We start from the raw sequence: 18,684 nt of genomic DNA on the forward strand, positions 1-18,684 counted from the left end.
CGTTATATTTTCTACTAAGCAAGCCACTCAGCTGGTCAGGCCTTTTCACATTAACCTGGCGAGATTAATAACCAGTGTTCTTTCGTATACACATACGCATGTTCGCCGTATACACTCGCATTTGAATGCCCCTCCGGACCGAAACGGAAAGTCTCCAAAAGGTGTCGGCATCGCCTTCGGGGTTAGTCTACCCTCGTCGGTTTAGGTCTTTCGTTGATTGGTACTGCCGACACCCGTAGAAAGAATATACTAAAAACTTCATATTTCGTTTTTCTTCCTTCTGCCTAGGTCTTTCATATCCACCTGGTCATGCTGGACATACCCGCATTAACGAGAGTCAACGTGGCGTTTTATATTAAAAGTAAAAAGAGCCGTCAAATAATCTTTATTAGTTCCTTTTTTATCCATTTCGAGAAGTTCGAAGAGAAGAGAATCGGATCCTAGAATTGCTGACGTCGAGCATATGTTAGCATTCGGTCCACATTAGGAATGGCCTTTTGAGGCGTGGATGAAACCCGGGTACCTGACACAAGCCACGATCCGTTCATCTCTCTGGTGAGAAAAGACTTCGTGGACGAAAAGGAAAGAACGACATAAGCTTAGCCTGGAATTACCCTGGGGTGATTGTATCCGCAATCCCAATGCCCTAGGTCATGGGATTTTTGAGATTTCGTCTTGCCATGTGGTTTGACAATAAAAGAGATCACCGCGCAAAATTAGAGGGAACGACGTATGTAGATGAATTCGAATGTTAGCGTGAAACCAACCCCCAAGAGGATTCTGCTGATGCAAACTTAATGCGTGCCTGATCTTGGACTCCATTGAGGGGTATCTGATAGCGTCGTTTGGGATAGATCGAAAGGGCTGTTGAGGGGAACATTAATATCAGAATTTCTTTTATATGATGAGCACCAGATGGGTATATGAGGCGTTTTGGTGGGGCGTTGACGAATAGTGGCTAGTAATATACAGCATCGATCTTCAAGCAGGTAAGTTAAAATTGAAGGCCACAAAGGTCAGTTTCAGGCGCCGGAGATAGTAAAGCGCGGTAAATAGTCGTCGATGCAAGCTTCAGATATATATTGTAATTTGGGACTAGCTACCAGTTACGTATAATATCTGTGCCGTGGTTTCGACATCTCGATATATCTGGGGAAGCCTAGCACGTTAGTTCCAAGTTAAGCTGTGATGTTTGCTCAGATTACTACTTTTGACAGGTGGAGCTTGGAGAACACCATGTCAAGTTAACAACCTCACGTCCGACACCACACAGCTCAGCTGCTTACCACTCGTAGACACGAAACATCATATCCTTTCTGGCATTCCGAAATACCTCAATTGTCCTCCCTATTCACGGCTTCTTCCAGCGCCACATCAACTTCTCGGCGCGGCAACTTCAGAACTCAATTGATCCAATATGTCGATGGCCGCCGTTGTCAAGTCCGTCTTGTCGGGCGATACCCTTGTTCTCGTTCCCAAGGGCACTGCTCCGGGCGACATATCAAAGGAACGACAGCTCAGTCTGGCATTTGTGACAGCTCCTCGATTGAAGCGGGAGGGAGATGAGGTACGTACGGAATCTGTCCCTTAATCACTCACGCAGGACATACTGGTTTCAGTTTCTCGATTGGGCTAAAATGTGAAGCTAACTTGGTGCTCCCGAATTGGGTGTGTGTAGCCATTCGCATTCAACAGCAGAGAGTTCCTTCGTAGAAACCTGGTCGGTCGTGAAATCCAGTCCGAGGTCTTGTATACCGTTCCAACCGGCAATCGGGAGTACGGCATTGCTATTGTTCCCAACGGTCCGTCAATTGTCGAGTACGCTGTTGCCGAGGGTTGGGTTAAAGTTCGCGATGATGCGGGTAGGTTCCCGTTTTTATTTTTAATATCATGCTACTAGCCGTTGCTGGGAACGGGAACGGAATGGAACGTCACTGATAGTTGTGAGATGTTGTACAGGTAAACGAGAGGAACAATCTGAGCACTCGGATCTTGTCGAGAAATTGAAGGCAATGGAGTCAAAGGCTAGGTTGGAGTACAAGGGCCAATGGAGCCAGACAGACAATGGCCATATCGCCATCAATAATGAACCTCCCTCGGTCCCCAACGCTTTCCTTCAGAAGTGGAAGGGACAGCAAATTGAGGGTAGGCTTTGCATGTGTCTGACTAGTGTTTGACAGAGAATATACTAATTAATTTGGGGTTAAACTAGCTGTCGTCGAGCGTGTCATTGCAGGAGATCGTATCGCCGTCCGCCTCATCCTGACACCCAAGGAGCACCAACAGATCGTTGTTCTTATCGCTGGTATCAAGGCCCCACAATCAAGTCGCCCTGATGCCCCCGCCGATGAATATGGTGACGAAGCCAAAACCTTCGTCGAAGCCAGACTTCTGCAAAGAACAGTTAAGGTTGAACTTGTCGGATTGTCCCCCCAAAACCAATTCATCGGACATGTCGTTCATCCCAAAGGATCTATCGCCGAGTTCATTTTGGTGGACGGGTTGGCCAGATGTTTCGATCAGCATAGTAGCATGCTCGGAGCTGGAATGGCCAATCTTCGTGCTCAGGAAGCCAGGGCTAAAGAGAAGAGAATAAATATGTGGAAAGGATTTGTTGTCAAGGCCAAAACTGGCGCTGGATTTGACTGCGTCGTATCCAGAGTTCAATCCGCCGATACAATCTGGGTCCGAAATAAGGCAGGAGCAGAAAGGAAGCTCAGTCTATCCAGTGTCAAGGCTCCACCAAGACCAGCAGGCCACGCCGACCCGAAGATTCCCTCGCAATGGCAGGCAGAAGCTAAGGAGTTCCTTCGAAAGAAACTTATCGGAAAGCACGTTCAAGTTACCATCGATGGAAAGCGTCCGGCTACTGAAGGTTATGAGGAACGAGAAATGGCGACCGTGCTTCTCTCTGGCCAGAACATCGCATTGCCTCTCATCGAGAGCGGTCTAGCGACTGTCATCCGACACAGAAGAGATGATGAAGATCGCTCCCCAATCTGGGATGCTCTCTTAGCCGCCGAAGAGACTGCCATCAAGGAAGAGAAGGGAATGCATAACCCCAAGGCCCCAACTCCTAAGCCCATTGTCGATGCTTCCGAATCTGAACAAAAGGCCAAAGCGCATCTTTCTTTCTTGAGCCGACAACGACGTATCCCCGCCATCGTCGACTTCATTGCTTCTGGGTCCCGCTTCAAGTTGTTGATTCCAAAGGAGAATGTCCGATTGACGTTTGTCTTGTCAGGTATCAGAGCGCCACGCACTGCCAGGAACGCATCCGAGAAGTCCGAGCCTTTTGGACCGGAGGCTCTCGAGTTCACAAGTAGACGTGCCCACCAACGTGATGTCGAAATTGACGTCGAGGCAATTGACAAGGCCAATGGATTCATCGGTACCATGTATGTCAACCGTGAAAACCTGGCGAAGCTACTGGTTGAAGAAGGTCTTGCTTCTGTCCACGCCTACTCCGCCGAACAAAGCGGTCATGGAACTGAGTTGTTTGCCGCTGAGAAGGCTGCAAAGGAAGCTAGAAAGAATCTGTGGCAGAACTGGACTCCTCAGGATGATGCCGATGACTTTGCTGAGCCCTCTGCTGGCGCTGAAGACACAACAACATTTACCCAGAAGCAAGACTACAAAGATGTTGTCGTTACTAATGTTGATGAGAGCGGTAAAATGAAGGTTCAAATAGTTGGATCTGGTAGGAAATTACTGCGCACACCCTGATCTAAATAGGATGGCTAATGATCCGGCTACAGGCACCGATCAACTAGAGAAGATGATGGCTGAGTTCAGGAACTTCCATTTGAACAAGTCAAATGCTACTCCACTCTCCGGGCCACCGAAGGTTGGAGACATTGTTGCTGCCAAGTTCAGCGAGGATGGCGAGTTCTACCGCGCCAAAGTCCGCCGTGTCGACAGAGAAGCTAAGAAGGCTGACGTTTTGTATGTCGACTACGGCAACTCTGAGACCGTCCCTTTTACTTCCCTCCGTCCCCTGACACAACCTCAATTCTCGACCACAAAGCTTAAGGCACAGGCCGTCGACGCGGTCCTCAGTTTCTGCCAATTCCCTGGCTCTGAGATGTATGCCAACGATGCCAAGAACTACCTCCTTGATATCACTGGAAACAAGCAGTTGGTTGGCAATGTTGACTTCACCGAGAAAGATGGCACGATGTCTTTGACCCTCTTTAAGGAAGGGTCGAATTCCTCAAATGTAAGGATCATATTCCTTGATATTGAAACAAAGACCTGCAGTTTTCTAACTTTTGTATTGAACATTTCTAGGACAACATTAATTCAGCCATGATTGAGGAAGGCATGTGCATGGTCCCAAGAAGCTCAAGCCCTGGGAAAAGGCATACGCAGATAGATTCGACAACCTTCGCAAGAGGGAACAAGAAGCTAAGGAGGGTAGACGAGGTATTTGGGAGTATGGAGGTGAGTAATTGACCGCTGAATAGATCAAACCGTTCAAGATATGCTAACAAAGCTCTATTCAGACCTCACTGAGGATTAAAGTCCAAGCTACGAGCACAAAGATACCTTACGTATCGCATCATATTATCTGGCATCAAGAACTTGCATATTCTCTTGTATAAAACTCTTTATAACCATTTTCATTGCACCTTTTACATTGCATATTTGACTTACCTCTTCGATTTTTGGACGAGGTGCAGAAAAGCTACTAAAAGTTACAAAGCGTTTGCACTACATTGCATGTAGCATACTTTGAAATATTCATTCGGGCAAATTGATCTTGCTCTAAGACTCCTATCCCATCTTCTGATACATTAAATCTGCAACTGTGACTCTTTTCTGGGGCTGTTTGGTGGTGCCGTTTATCAAAGCGAGTAAAAACGTCGGCGCAAAGATTCGCCGACATTCTTTTTCGGTAGCCCCGCCAAACGTTTTTTTGATTTCTAAGATTTTTTTTCTTTTCTTCTTCTTGAGCTTCAACTTTCCCTTCATATAAAACCCAACAAACATTAAGCCTAGCATCACCATTAACCATCAATTCTACCACCAAACCGGTCGCATTTACTTCCTTCCCTTTAATATACCTTTCCAATGGTTTCCCCGCACCCACATACCCCAGCGGGGTCCCGCGCCGCCTACGACAGCGGTTCTAACAATGACTACGACCCCTCCACAGACCAGCCAGATGAAGAACCATCCTTCATCAACAACAACGAGGCTCTCGAAGAAATCATCCCGGACGATGACCAGCCGATGGAAGATCTCTCGGACGATGAAGGTGAAGAAAGTTCTACAGCGTACCGAGGAGCCGGCGCCGGCGAATCGATCGAAATCGATCTCATCAACGATTCAGTCCGACATTTCGATCAACATACAGATTCAATCTATTCTATTGCTGTAAACCCACGGTTATCTGGGATTGTAGCTACAGGAGGCGGTGATGACATTGCATACATTTGGTCTTCGGATCCTACACCTGGACAGACGTCACAGCGAGGACAGGAGCGAAAGTCACAAAAGATTATTTTTAAGTCAGAGAGTCATGGGGATTCGGTTACCTCTGTCGCTTTTACCGCCTCCGGCGAGTTTTTGGTTTCTGCTGGTATGAATGGAAAAGTCATGGTTACACGATGCACCAACGCCACGAATCCCACGGAATCAAGTTCATGGAAGAAAATCGCCGAAGTCCAGGAAGTCGAGGAGATCGCATGGTTAATCGCACATCCTACCGATAACGTATTCGCGTTGGGAGCCAGCGATGGATCAGTTTGGGTCTATGAGATTGATGCAAACTCACCTGGATCGGAGTTATTCGTCAAACAGGCGTTTTATAACCATACCGCACCTTGTACCGCCGGTACATTCGCAAAGAACGGACAGTTGATTGCGACTGTATCCGAAGACTCAAATCTGTTTGTGCATAATGTGGAAACCGGAGAAGTGTTTGCTAGCTTTGGGAATGATGATGCGAGGTTTAATGTTGATGGTGGGCTGTATGCTGTTGCTGCTAATCCTGCTGGAACTGTGGTGGTTGTTGGTGGGTCGACCGGTGAATGTAAGGTTATTGCATTGCCTACTGCGGGAACACAGACTGGTGGACGAAGTGCAGGCGCAAGAAGAGGTGGTAGTGCTACAGCAGGGACGCAGAGTGCTCAGATCCTGGCCACTTTGTCGACACAAAGTGATTCGATTGAATCGCTAGCTTTCTCACCTAGTTTGCCGTTATTGGCTTCTGCGTCTGTGGATGGGTCTATTGTGCTCTATGATACGCAGAGGTGGGCGGTTAGGAGGACTATTAGTGGGCATGAGGATTCGGTTGTGAAGGTACTGTTTGAAGAGGGACAGAGGGGGTGGCTGTTGACTAGTTGTTCCGTGGATAGGACGGTTAGGAGATGGGATTGTAGGAGCGGGGAGGAGAAGTTTAAGTGGCAGGGACATTCGGATGGGATTTTGGGATTTGTGGTTGATGCTAATGGTAGGACTATTACAGCTGGTGATGAGTAAGTACCCCCGTCCTTGAGGTTGTACCATATAGTTGAGATACTAACGTGGGGGTTTAGTCACATTTCTTTGGTATTCGAAGAGACTTCTGCAGCACCAATAGTTGCAGGCTCTACTGGTCAGCCGTGAGGTCTAGATATTCGATGATATTGTAGGAAGGCCATGTTTTTAGCATTTTACTTAGGGCGTTCGAGCTATATACAAGCGGTGGACTGCAGTCGATCAAAAGTTTATTCATTGGATTTCTCCCCCCCGCAAGTTCGCAAGCCTCGAAGTGAATCGACTGGGCTAGAACTGCCTGCAAGATAGCCTGGCATACTCCGGTCGGCTGGATGTGTAATTCCCATGTTTCGAATTCAATCCATGTATTCTAATCGGTACATACCTAACGATATGCGTATAAGGTAGCATGTGGATATCCGTGCATAGGCTCTGTAGAAAACCAGCCAATGTCGCTGTTTCTGTCTTGCATTCAGAACCAGGTCGAGACCCGATCGCGAACCCGAATCTATACTAATAAATCCTATATCGATGTCGATTTACGGTTATTGGGAGATCTAGCTAATTAGTAGACTAGAAAAGTTAAGCTTTGATATCTTTCTAGCGGACAAGTTCGGTCGAAGCTCGAGTCGATGTATCTATAGAGTCTAGTGCTACCCATAGCGTTGATTGATTCCTTCCAGAAGGTGCAGGCAAGCCCCTATAGCTAGATTATAAGGTTTCTGATGGTTGGTCCCGTCTCGAGTTTCCAGCTGGCTGGATCGGACGATGACAGTCACACAAAAAGTTGCGGTATCTAGATGTCCATGTACACAATTTGTATACCTACTTAGGTATGTATCGGACATGGTATCGACAATTGCAAATATTGACCATCCGAGGCTGAAATATGCATTTCGCATACGTCGATCCTTCCCCCTTTCCAATTTCCTTGATTTTTAGAACATCGAGATTTTAAAATTTTCGATATTGGCAGTTTTCAACGTGCCTGGGCGGCGCGTGCATATGAAAATGGAAGATTCCTCGATTTGGCACGGCTTTGCTCTTTACTACGGCAACGCAAACATCGTACCGTGTAATTAAATTTCGGCACCTCGTGAAACGCGCAATCCGGTTTTTAGGGTTTTTAGGTTTTTAGGTTTTTTTATTTTATTTTTACTCCAAATTGATGTTTTCAGATTTAAAAATAATAGAAATCACCTTTATTATATGCTGATTTCAGCCTGAATAAATTTCAAAGGTATCTGATTAGTAGTCATAGCGCCGTCATAGGTCACTTCTTGAGTAAACTTTTCTGATTTCGACAACACGATTTTCAGCTTTTCTTGAGTTGCGAAAATGGTAACACCTATGAAACTACTATTCCGACACCTTTGAAATTTATTCAAGTTGAAATCGGTATATAATAAAGGCAATTTTTATTGTTTTTAAGCCTTAAAATACTATATTTAAGAAGTTGATTTTTATAAGTTGGGAAAAATCGCCGAAATTTATGTTTGTGTTGCCGTACTTTACTGCATTTGCCCTGCACGGAGATTATATACGGAGTATGATATCACCGGCGCGGCCTGCAGGGATAATGAATCGCTTCAATTCGGCTGAAAAAGGGGACCGATAATTGGCTAGCAAACATTCCCCGAGCTTTTTCGTTTCAAGCTCAAAGCTCCAGGCTTGGCTTTTTGACAGAACTCGAACGTTCGAACATAGAGTCTGCACTGATTCTGCACTTCGCTACGCTGCTGCTTCGCGCCCCGGCCGCAATTAAGCCCAATTCGTCGGTTTGCATGTTTATGCGTACGGTTTTCCCTCAGGAAATCAGACCATTGGAATCATCCGGTAGACGTAGACGGCTGTTGAGTCCTTTTCCCAACCGTTACGGAGAGATTTTTTTTACCGCCAGATCGGCTTTCGAAGGGGGAAAAAGAAAGAATGGTGGTGGTTCACGTGGAGAATTTATTCCGTCCCCGAATTAAAACCAGGACTGATTAGAACTTTTTTTTGCTTGTTACCCCACAATCTAGGTGCGAAATGGCGTTAGCATCGACACTTATCTCGGTCTTGGAAACTTGGGGTTGGAGAGTTGCATGGAGTCGAAGTGGAGAATAGAAAGCTACCCCATGCTTTTGGTATGGATCGATATATTGGCCTGTCTCGATATAGCCCACGAGACGAACAAGTTATGGCATCAGCGCCGGCTTACCAACCCTCCAACTAGGCTTCTCCAGACAGTGTAGGACCTCAATTGGGAACCATCGTACTTTTTGCCGCCATAAAGATATTCGTCTGGGCATGGGCCAGATAGCGAATGACCCCTGCTGCAGCCACGATTTAATCCCGGCCAACATACCCAGATTGGGGGTTTAGGAAACTCAGACACTTCGTTTTTTTCCCTTCGAGAGCCTTTTTTTTTTGTCTGTCTCTTTCTTACTCGAACTATGCAGCTATTGACACAGTTATGCCTGGGGCTCAAGCGAGACATGGTGGAGAAAGGGTAGGCAGGCGGCTCCATACCTCCTACTTCCTGCTCCCCTTCGGCCCTCCTGATACCTAGGTATGCTAGGTTCGAATTAGAGGTACAACCGATGGGGGTAGTCCGTTATTCCCATCTGAAGGTTATCGTTTGTTTCCGAAGCCGAGGGAAGAAACGTACGATTCATGGATAACTTTACCGTATAATTTTGTGAGATTGGGGGAGGGCTTTATATATCTGCACCTGGCCGCGCCCTGTAGGACCTTAAAGGGTGGCCCCCCATTTCTACCTCCACTTCTACTACCACTTCTCCTCACCGTTATTTGTCTTGAGGGAGGAAATCGGTATCAGAGGCTGCGAGTATCGTCGCACAGAGTTTTGCATTTGCAATTAGGTGAGTGTTTTCGAGTTCGAGTCGATGTCATGTAATGTCATGGAGTACCAGCGGTGCGGTTAGTTATATCGTATAACGTTAGCTGCTCTGTAGCATGCGGCGGGTTAATTATTTATGGTCAGTGCATTGCATTACATTGATTATAATTGAAGGATCAAGAGACCAAGTCAAAGTTGAAGTTGAAGTTCGCATCCAATGTGACAGCGCTAGGCGCCTGACGGACCATGTCTTAATGATGCATGTTTGGAGGCATAATTTGATAGAAACACTACACCGTGCTATGGCAGACGTCGAGACAGCTGCTTCGAGGAACCTCATCACTAATCTAACCTCATTGCCTCCTCTTAGCATAAACCATCTCCATTATCGCCATCGATTCCTAAGTTCAAAAAAACTTCATCGACTAGACTAAACCCTCCATCTTTATCCTTCCAATCGGCTTGATTCCCCATTCCCTTTTCCTAGCTAAAGGGACTTTGGCCATCGATATCACCTGATTTTGTGCAACAACTCCAACAAGCTCTGCTTCCGCACGATTCAATTCCTACCTCCCTTGTGGTTGCCAAGTAGCTGCCTCGGAAAGCATCAACCTTCTTAATCCGATATCTGGTCGCCCAGCCTGTATTTTCTTGAGAAACCCATCTTCTCTTCTTGTCAAAAACAATCTCTTCTTTTTTTTCTTTCTTGTTGTTCGGTTCTTTTTCTTTTTCTTTTTTTTTTTTTTGAAATTAACTTGAATCCAAGCTCAACAAAATCAACGTCGAGATGATTGTGTATGAGGCACCAAAATGGGTGCCCCAGTTGCCAAACCGTCCAGATAACATTCCAATTGGCGACTTCATTCTCAACCCGGCATACGGACGTGCAGATCCTAACAAATCAAACCCGCCGTATGTTTGCGGTCTCACTGGCAAAGGATATTCGGTTACCGAGGTCGCTTCGAGGGTCGAGTTTGCTGCCCGAGCTATCAAGAAAGTCTTGAAGGTTGACGATATCAACAAGGGTGGCCAAGCTGCTGGGTTTTCGGAATGGGAGAAAGTCGTGGGGGTCTACAGCATCAACTGTGTAAGTAGAAAAAAAAATCTCCGAAATAAAATATATATATGCAGATGCAGATAAGGCGAGAAAAGGCGTCGAAGAAAGGGGTAATAAGCGCTAACCTAGAATTATCACACATGAACAGATCGATTACCTCCCACTCTGCTATGCAGTCCACCGTGTCAACGGCATCACGAGCCCAGCAAATGCTGCCTATAATGCTGATGAACTTGCATATCAGCTGAGGGATTCAAATGCAAGGGCACTATTCACCTCTGTACCGCTCCTCGATACTGCCCTCCAGGCTGCCAATGCAGAGGGTGTCAAAATTCCGAAAGAGAACATCTTCTTACTGCCTATTCCTGATGTACTCACCACGGAAGAAATGCGCAGGAAGGCGCAGGGTTTCCGAACCTTTGATGATTTGGTTGAAGAAGGGAAGAAGTTGAAGGAAGTTGAGCTTCTCAGCTGGGGGGAAAGTTACTCGAGAGAAAAGGTTGCATTTGTCTCCTACTCGTCTGGGACGGGTGGTTTGCCGGTATGTTACCTTTTCGCCTCTCTTGGATGCTCTTTTGGAATTCTCAGCATGAGCTAATGGTAGCTACCGTTTAACCCTTATAATAGAAAGGTGTCTTAATCTCTCACTTTAACATGATCACAAATATTGTCCAAGTGATTGAATACTCCAAATCATTCAGAGACTTCACCAAGCCCACCAGAGTCCTTGCGCTTCTTCCACAATCACACATATACGCCTTGGTAGTCATTAACCAGACAGAACCTTATGCCGGAAACTCAGCTGTTGTTCTTCCCAAATTTGAGCTAGAGTCATTCTTGAAATGTATTCAGAACTTCAAGCTCAGTTTCCTCTTCTTGGTCCCACCACTCATGATTGTGATGGCAAAGAACAAGGGCATCTTGGACAAATTTGACCTGTCTTCTGTTAAGTACATCATGACAGGTGCTGCTCCTTTGACAGAAGAACTCAGCTTGGAAATGACAAAGTTGTATCCATGGATAAAGGTCGTTCAAGGATACGGTGAGTTTCACCTCCCTTCAGATTCACTTGGTTAACAAGTGAACCAACGTTTGCATGAACAGGAGGTATTAACGATTGGGATACTCTAGGCATGACTGAATCCTCTACTGTCGTCTGTTTCACCTCTGGTATCGATATCTGGCACGGCTCATCCGGTTGCATCCTACCTGGCATCAAATGTCGCGTAGTCAATGCCCAAGGCCAGGATGTCGGTGAAAACGAACCCGGTGAGCTCCTCGTCAGTGCCGACAACGTAGTTATCGGCTACCTCAACAACCAAAAGGCCAACGACGAAACCTTCATCGTCGAACACGGTCATAGATGGCTACGTTCAGGCGACGAAACCATCATCAAAAAATCATCATCGGGAAATCAACACTTGTTCGTCGTAGATCGCCTCAAAGAGCTCATCAAAATTAGTGGTTTTCAAGTAGCTCCGGCCGAACTCGAGGGGCATTTGTTGAATCATCCAAAAGTCGCGGATTGTGCTGTTATCCCCGTTCCCAATGATAAAACCGGGGAGTTGCCAAAGGCGTTTGTGGTGTTGAATCCAGGCTTTGAAGCGTCAAAGGAGACTGCGGCAGAGATCATGAAGTGGGTGGCTGATCACAAGTCTAAACATAAAAGGTTGGGTGGCGGCGTCGAGTTCATCGATGCCATTCCCAAGAGTCCAAGTGGTAAAATCTTGAGGCGTTTGCTAAGAGACAAGGAGAGGGAGAGGCGAAAGAAAGAAGGGGCGAAGCTCTAATGCTCTCTGTCGTGTTAGATTTGACGCCTTATTTCTTGTCTACCTGGCCTTTGATTTTATTTTATTTTGCCTGTTAGACTTCTGTTTTTGTGGTCTCCCTCACGCTTATGCTTTCGTGAGAACTAGAGTTTAATGATTTTGTTGTATAGCTTTGCCAGCAGATGCATGCACATAGATTTCTTCTGCGCATGGCCAAGGAATTCTTAGCGGGTTTTATAATATATTTCTAGAAGGGGTGCTTTGGTGGAGAGCAATGAATTCTGCCTTTACGAGGTCATTAATATATTTTGAAATATAGTAAATGTTGTTAGGTTACCAACAAAGACGCGCGACGAGTTGGTTACTACTAGTTATGCGGCGGTAACTCTCTGCAATAGACGGTATATAACACAATCCAATGGAATGCGAGAGCCATGCCGTAAGAGTTAAGAAGTTTGGGATCATGCTGGAGGCTGCTCCCGAGTTGTAGGAAGTTTATTCGGAGACCTGCTCTAATGCTAGTGTCTATGCCACAACACAAAGTCGGTAGCATAATCCAACATAATATGTATTCCAAGCCTGAGAATTCCACTTACTACAGTAACGTTTGCAATCCTATGCATCGATGCATCTACTGTGCCTAAACTTAGAAGCTTCTAGCCTAATGGCGCATGGCCATATGTGCATGGGTTCCTGAATACGAGAGTAAAATGCTTACCGGATGCTCTATAAGGGATGCTATGTTCCCCTCTGAGACCTCTGGATCCCTAGAAAGTTCTTGATCCTGCGTATTCCGTACCTGTGAGCGAAGGTTGACATCGTACAGCAATAGCTTGAATACACTAGATCTATAGATCCCTTTATTACTCCCCCCGGGTTTATAAGGGCACACAAGGCTAATGCAACGGGGCCGGACATATATAAATGCGGTTCAAAACCAGAGACCGGCTAGTATCAGCCATCACAATCCTTCTTATTATCAGCGGGGTCCAGTCTCATGTGATAAACTCAGCGCATAAATCCAATGCCCGCAGCGATATAAAGGCACGGCAGAACAACTTTTTCGATGAATTCGAAAGAGGAAATGCACTAGGCGAAGAAGCTTACTCATACTCATGGTCTGGGATGCTCGGTAGGTTTTTCTCCAAATACACTTCCACATAACAAATACGTATCGAAAACATTCCTAACTCTCTCTTCGCTGAAACTTCAGAGCTCGGCCGTTCAAACTACGGCGCCTGTCTTTCCGACGAAGCCGACAAAGGTGGTATAACTCTCCAAGATTGCCAATGCACCACCGGAAACTGTCGTGACAACGACGGTATCAACCACCCCACCCTCCCGTTCCGCTGGAACTTCCGCGGTGCCGTTAATCTCAATAAGAGGGCGGCGAAGAGGCCTTCTTTCTTTACGGGGTATATTCAAAATGCTAAGTCTAAGCTTTGCATGACGTATTTAGTGCCGTCTGTTAGGCCGGTTCCGTTTAATGAGGACTTTAGGATTGGGGATATTGTGATGAGGGAGTGCGGGACGAATAGTAGTACTGCTGTACAGGAGTTTACGAGTTGGTTGTTTGATGGGAAGCCGACTTCACAGTGAGTACTCTCGAATCTTCCTTTTTCCCTGAGAAAGAGAGAGAGAGAAAATACAGTTTATAAACCGGAAGATGAGACTAACCCCCCCCTCTTCTAGAATCCAACCAACCTACCTGACCCACTTCGTCCCCTTCTGTAATAATAACAAGGAGATGAAGAAATTCCACTGGCGAGGTCTCGTCGGTATTAAGGGTAAGCCGATATACTTCGGCTGTACGGACTGGGATAAAACGCAATGGAATTATCATCCATGGTTTTATCGAACACCTCCGGAGTTTTCCTATTGGCCGGATGATAGATACCTTGATGATTTATCTGATCGAGTCGCTGATTTTGATTTTGATAACCCGGCTCCTCCGCCGCCTCCGCCGCCGTCGCCAACTCCTGATCCTCCTCCACCGCCACCGCCACCTGCTCCTACGGAAACACCGGCACCGACGCCGCCGCCCGAAGATGGTAAGAAGGATGACAAGGGAAGGGAAAATAAAGATGATAAGAAGGATGAGAATAAAGATGATAAGGATGAAAATAAAGATGGCAAGAAAGAATAGGGCCCCGGAGCATAATATATCATAAATTTGATTCGCAATCGACCTACTGTTACCCCCCAAGATGTCTTGATTTGATTTTACTTCCCCTTCATATTGTGGCTGTCGCGTAGTCTCACTATTTATACTTACATATCTTGTCGTTTCTTGTTATGTTGACTTGCAAGTGAAGAGAAAGGTTGTCGCTGGGAGGTTCCCACGTGTACTGTAACTATTCTCACTAATACCACCCTTTCTTTGTTTCTTTCTCTCGTAACTGTTCTTGTTAGATCTTGGATATTAACCCTATTATACAATTACTCCCAACATGAGAGTTATACAAATACTCGAGACACCCTTTATTGGTTTGACGACAAAGGAGTAAAGTCCTCTCCCAAGCCTTGGGCTCTCAAAAACTTCCTAACATCCGCTACCCTCTTTCCAGCTACTTCAATCTTTGAAGTAAGCTCATTCGATCGTAGCTCAAAGTCCTTCAGCTTCAATGCCTTCCTGAGATCATCTGCAAGCGCCTTCTGATCACCCCTGATTTTCCTTATCGCTGTCGATTTTACCCGGCCTGCTGCGTGAATTTCGTAGACGGGGAGGTTGCCAGACTTGGTTTTCTCGATTTGATAGGGTAGGTGGGCTGCTTTGGGGTTTCGGGGTGGTGGTGGTGGTATCGATGCGGAAGCTTCAGATGATATAACTTCAGATGTTGCAACTTCCGGAGTAGCCTCAGCCGAAGAAGAGGCCTCAGTAGCTAATGTTCGCAGAAAGGAAGTCTGGAATATGGAGGTAGATTTATCCGTCCGTCTGAAAACATTCGGCGCGGTTTCCGGCGCGAGCAGGGACGAGGTGGTTATACTACGGGTGCCTTTTGTTCATGACATAAGTTAGCACCGATGTGACGTAGTAATAAAGAGATGTATTTAGGATCATTTCCTTACCATGGCATAAACGGGCAATCGGAGATGCCCAGACTCTGGGAAGGCGTAGGACGTTCATTTGGAAGAATGAACCTGCATTTGTGAAGAGGTTCAAATGCAGCTACCAATAGCATCACAGGGTTGGAGTTTTCTCTTGAAAGAATTTTGTATTGGAGCGAGGATCATTGGAATGTGTTGTGGCCGGTTTAGGAAGGTTTGGTACAACATATGCAACACACTTTTGGAAAAGGGAGTGCGACCCTTTCGTTTAAATTGCCAGGCCTGTGCCAACGAGCGCCAGCTGGTGACGGAATTGAGGTTAATATTCGGACGGAATTGTCGCGAGATAAGATCTTGGAAAGGTATGGAGAAAGCCGATGCATGATAAACTAGAGGTTATTAATATTAATATTTAACTGTTGGTCGCACCATTATCGATCTTTTGTAGTTTTTCGAGTAGCCATCATCGTGCCGCATTGAGACTCAACTTTCTTCAAGAATCATGCGGCGTATATCGAAGCAATACCGTTTTTGGAATATTAGCCAAACCGGCAGCCGGCATCTTTCGTTTCGCCTTTCACCGCCTAAATTTCCTGAAAACTACCATGCGATGGAGAGAAAAAAGTGCGGTACTGTCGTCCCGAAGGAGCATTTACACGCTAGAAATCGTGGGGAAAGGTAGCATGGTGGGACCAGATGGTTCCTGGCCTGGGATGAGGAGTGGGGCTACTTCGGTACCTCTGACGTTTCGAACAAACGCTGGGTTGGATATTGCTTCAACTTTAAAGTTATTCAAGGATGTAAGGCTAAGAATGGGGCCACTTTCTGGTCCGTCCGTCGGGCATTAGGGCCTAATTTTGGTTGGACAGTTTAGTCGTCGGAGTGTGACAGTCCGAAATCAACCAACTTCTAACCTTAGTTACGGCAGAGATCTAGAATATCCGATATTCCAAGGACCTAGAAGACCTCGGATGAAGGCCAGGTCGGCAGCTGATTGGTGTACCAAACATTGGAATATTGTTATCCATGGAAACAGCTAGTTTAAGCGACTTCAGTAGCTGGATTCATCTTTGCTCCCTTCAACTTTTGCCATGGGGTTTATCCTGAACATTATTAACCAAGGCGCGCCGGTGGGTCCGTGGAGAAACTAGATTCCTCCATTCGAGTAGTACTGATGATACCATGGTTGCCAGACTTCGGATCCTGTCATTGAATATGCCCGGCTCGACGGGAAGGCAAGCGATATCACGGCATTTTGGGCCTGAGCGCAATATAGATTACTTGCATCAGAATAATATGGCCTTCGCTTTAGTCCTGGGATATTGTCTCCACTAGACATGCCAAGTAAGTATTTATATTCAACTACGATACCCTCGGTTTCTCTCTGACTTCTCAAGTTTCATTGTCATCGCATTTCGTTATAGCTAGAGGCTAGTAATTAACTTTTTCTCTTCACATTCTTTACATTATCGGTTTCTCCTAGCTGTGCTCGAGATAATATTGACATTTCTTTTAAATTCCTAAATATATATATATACAATTCGAAATTTGAAACCATGCATTTCAGTCGTCTTTTACAGGACTCCCTCGTCCTTACTTTGGGACTGGCAAGTCTTGCCGCGGCTATGCCAAAGCAAATCGTTGCGAGACAGTCGACATGGAACCCGTATGTCATAAACCTATGCAACCTAAAATATTCGATTGTTACACGATGATCCGTTCGGTTGACAATTAACGTTCTGATAGACCATCCAACTTGGTTTTACCACTCCAGCAAGTCTGGGACCACGAAGTTGCGACCTACAGCAACGCCCTGGGCTTCAATAACTATGGCTACGATCAAGTTATGGCCAATGGAGGATACCTCAACTTCTGTGTTCGATGGGACTCGTCTCAAAACCTCAGCGAGGCTCAGCGAGCCCAGGTCTTGACTGCCCTGCAGCGCAGTATGAAGAAATGGATCGATTGGCTGGTTGGATTCGACGGTTTCCCGTACTCGAGCGTTCCTGTTAATATTGTTGGATACGCTGTCAAGAGTACTAGCCAATTCCAGGGATCTACGAGCGGATATGATATTTATACTACCAAGGACTCTGGTAAGGATCCTAGTGGATTATAGTAAGAGTGAAGTATCCATGTGCTAACTTTTGGATTATAGGCGGCATCCCTGAGTGCGATCCACGATGCGGAAGATTCTTCCACCAGGACGGAAACTACAACTCGTGCCCTGGAGGCGCAGCTCGCCATTACGATATGAGCTTGTGGCTCACTGATGGTTTTGGCGGCGGTGCTGGTGGTGACTGGTAGGCCTTGAGTTCTACACCTCTAAATAAAATAAAAAAAAGGAGAAATCACTAATTGGTCAACATAGGGGCCAACGAATTGGCACAGAATATTTCTTGAGTAATATAAACTCTGAGAACATCCACATTCTTCTCCACGAGATGGGACATTCGTTCGCCTTGGATGGTAAGCTATTGGGTTCGAATTAGTGTGCGGGCGGCTAGCTAATACAAACTCCTAGATTTCTATGACTGGACCCCGACTGGTGTCTCAAACTTCATCATGTTGGCAGGATCCTCAAGCGTCATCACCGACTTCGACGGCTGGATGTTGCGTGATTGGTGGAGACACTTGAAGACTAGGTTCGTGATATAACTCCCGAGATTAGATATTCTGATACTTCAGATAAAACTAACAAATTCGTAGATATAACCTTGGAACCCCAGTGACAACCACCACCGCCCGCACTACAACGACAGCCACTCGCACGACTACCCCAGCCACTACCGCGACTGCAGTTCGTACCACAACAACGACTACTCGTGCTACCACAACTGGTTCATCATCCGGAGGCTCTCCACTCTGGGGCCAATGCGGCGGTGCTAGTAAGTCTAAATTCAGATTTCACTTCCACCGAAAATGCAAATATAACTAACCTCTTCACTAGACTGGACCGGCCCGACTACTTGTGCTCAGGGAACTTGCACTTACTCGAATCCATACTACAGCCAGTGCTTGTAGACACTTAATACACCTTCTAGTCTACTCGCCTAATTATTTTCGTTCAGTTAATATCAGATAAAAGTCTTCGACAGAGCTTTATCCGACGGGGTTCATCCACTGTCAAGCGAGGATCGAAACTCTGGATACTCTCGCTCGATATCAGGGCGGAGATTCCCTTGTATAATTTTTGACGTCACATTTTCTGTAGATATTTCAAGGTTCCGTGGTGTGGAAAGAGAAAAGTGATTTGTATATGTTTTTTTTGGAAGCACATATTAATATACCGTACATACATACTTGCCGACATATTGTTCCGGATTCAACTTCTATAGTGAAACCCTCATGACAGTGGCCTATTATCATAAACGATATATATCTAACTTAGACGTTACGGAAGCATTCGCGCCTATATTTTGTTTTCATAGTAAAGAATAGACGAGCTGTGCTTTGAACTTTAAATAGTGCTGATATAATTAACC

At 45.9% G+C, this 18,684-nt stretch overlaps 6 protein-coding genes across 6 annotated transcripts; 5 read left to right on the forward strand and 1 right to left on the reverse strand.

Moving 5' to 3' along the window:
* Nucleotides 1-1,417: 1,417 nt before the first annotated feature.
* Nucleotides 1,418-4,604, forward strand: DFL_006393 (uncharacterized protein; the record flags this gene model as incomplete). The annotated part of the gene is made up of 7 exons (XM_067635810.1): nt 1,418-1,567; nt 1,679-1,862; nt 1,960-2,145; nt 2,213-3,700; nt 3,759-4,219; nt 4,291-4,443; nt 4,506-4,604. The coding sequence occupies 7 exons, from the start codon at nt 1,418-1,420 to the stop codon at nt 4,602-4,604; spliced, it is 2,721 nt and encodes a 906-aa protein (XP_067490203.1).
* Nucleotides 4,605-5,073: 469 nt separating this feature from the next.
* Nucleotides 5,074-6,612, forward strand: DFL_006394 (uncharacterized protein; the record flags this gene model as incomplete). Its single annotated transcript, XM_067635811.1, has 2 exons — nt 5,074-6,482; nt 6,543-6,612. 2 exons carry the CDS (start codon nt 5,074-5,076, stop codon nt 6,610-6,612), a joined length of 1,479 nt encoding a protein of 492 aa, XP_067490204.1.
* Nucleotides 6,613-10,112: 3,500 nt separating this feature from the next.
* On the forward strand, nt 10,113-12,172 carry DFL_006395 (uncharacterized protein; the record flags this gene model as incomplete). Its single annotated transcript, XM_067635812.1, has 4 exons — nt 10,113-10,412; nt 10,531-10,923; nt 11,010-11,424; nt 11,514-12,172. The coding sequence occupies 4 exons, from the start codon at nt 10,113-10,115 to the stop codon at nt 12,170-12,172; spliced, it is 1,767 nt and encodes a 588-aa protein (XP_067490205.1).
* A 903-nt stretch (nt 12,173-13,075) lies between these two features.
* Nucleotides 13,076-14,297, forward strand: DFL_006396 (uncharacterized protein; the record flags this gene model as incomplete). Its single annotated transcript, XM_067635813.1, has 3 exons — nt 13,076-13,283; nt 13,365-13,746; nt 13,844-14,297. The coding sequence occupies 3 exons, from the start codon at nt 13,076-13,078 to the stop codon at nt 14,295-14,297; spliced, it is 1,044 nt and encodes a 347-aa protein (XP_067490206.1).
* Nucleotides 14,298-14,632: 335 nt separating this feature from the next.
* On the reverse strand, nt 14,633-15,278 carry DFL_006397 (uncharacterized protein; the record flags this gene model as incomplete). Its single annotated transcript, XM_067635814.1, has 2 exons — nt 14,633-15,147; nt 15,221-15,278. The coding sequence occupies 2 exons, from the start codon at nt 15,276-15,278 to the stop codon at nt 14,633-14,635; spliced, it is 573 nt and encodes a 190-aa protein (XP_067490207.1).
* Nucleotides 15,279-16,755: 1,477 nt separating this feature from the next.
* On the forward strand, nt 16,756-18,223 carry DFL_006398 (uncharacterized protein; the record flags this gene model as incomplete). The annotated part of the gene is made up of 7 exons (XM_067635815.1): nt 16,756-16,865; nt 16,946-17,295; nt 17,358-17,502; nt 17,571-17,668; nt 17,724-17,844; nt 17,909-18,087; nt 18,150-18,223. 7 exons carry the CDS (start codon nt 16,756-16,758, stop codon nt 18,221-18,223), a joined length of 1,077 nt encoding a protein of 358 aa, XP_067490208.1.
* Between the last annotated feature and the right edge of the window lie 461 nt (nt 18,224-18,684).

Source organism: Arthrobotrys flagrans (assembly GCF_004000055.1).
Source record: "Arthrobotrys flagrans strain CBS H-5679 chromosome Unknown unitig_9, whole genome shotgun sequence".
Lineage (NCBI taxonomy): Eukaryota > Fungi > Ascomycota > Orbiliomycetes > Orbiliales > Orbiliaceae > Arthrobotrys > Arthrobotrys flagrans.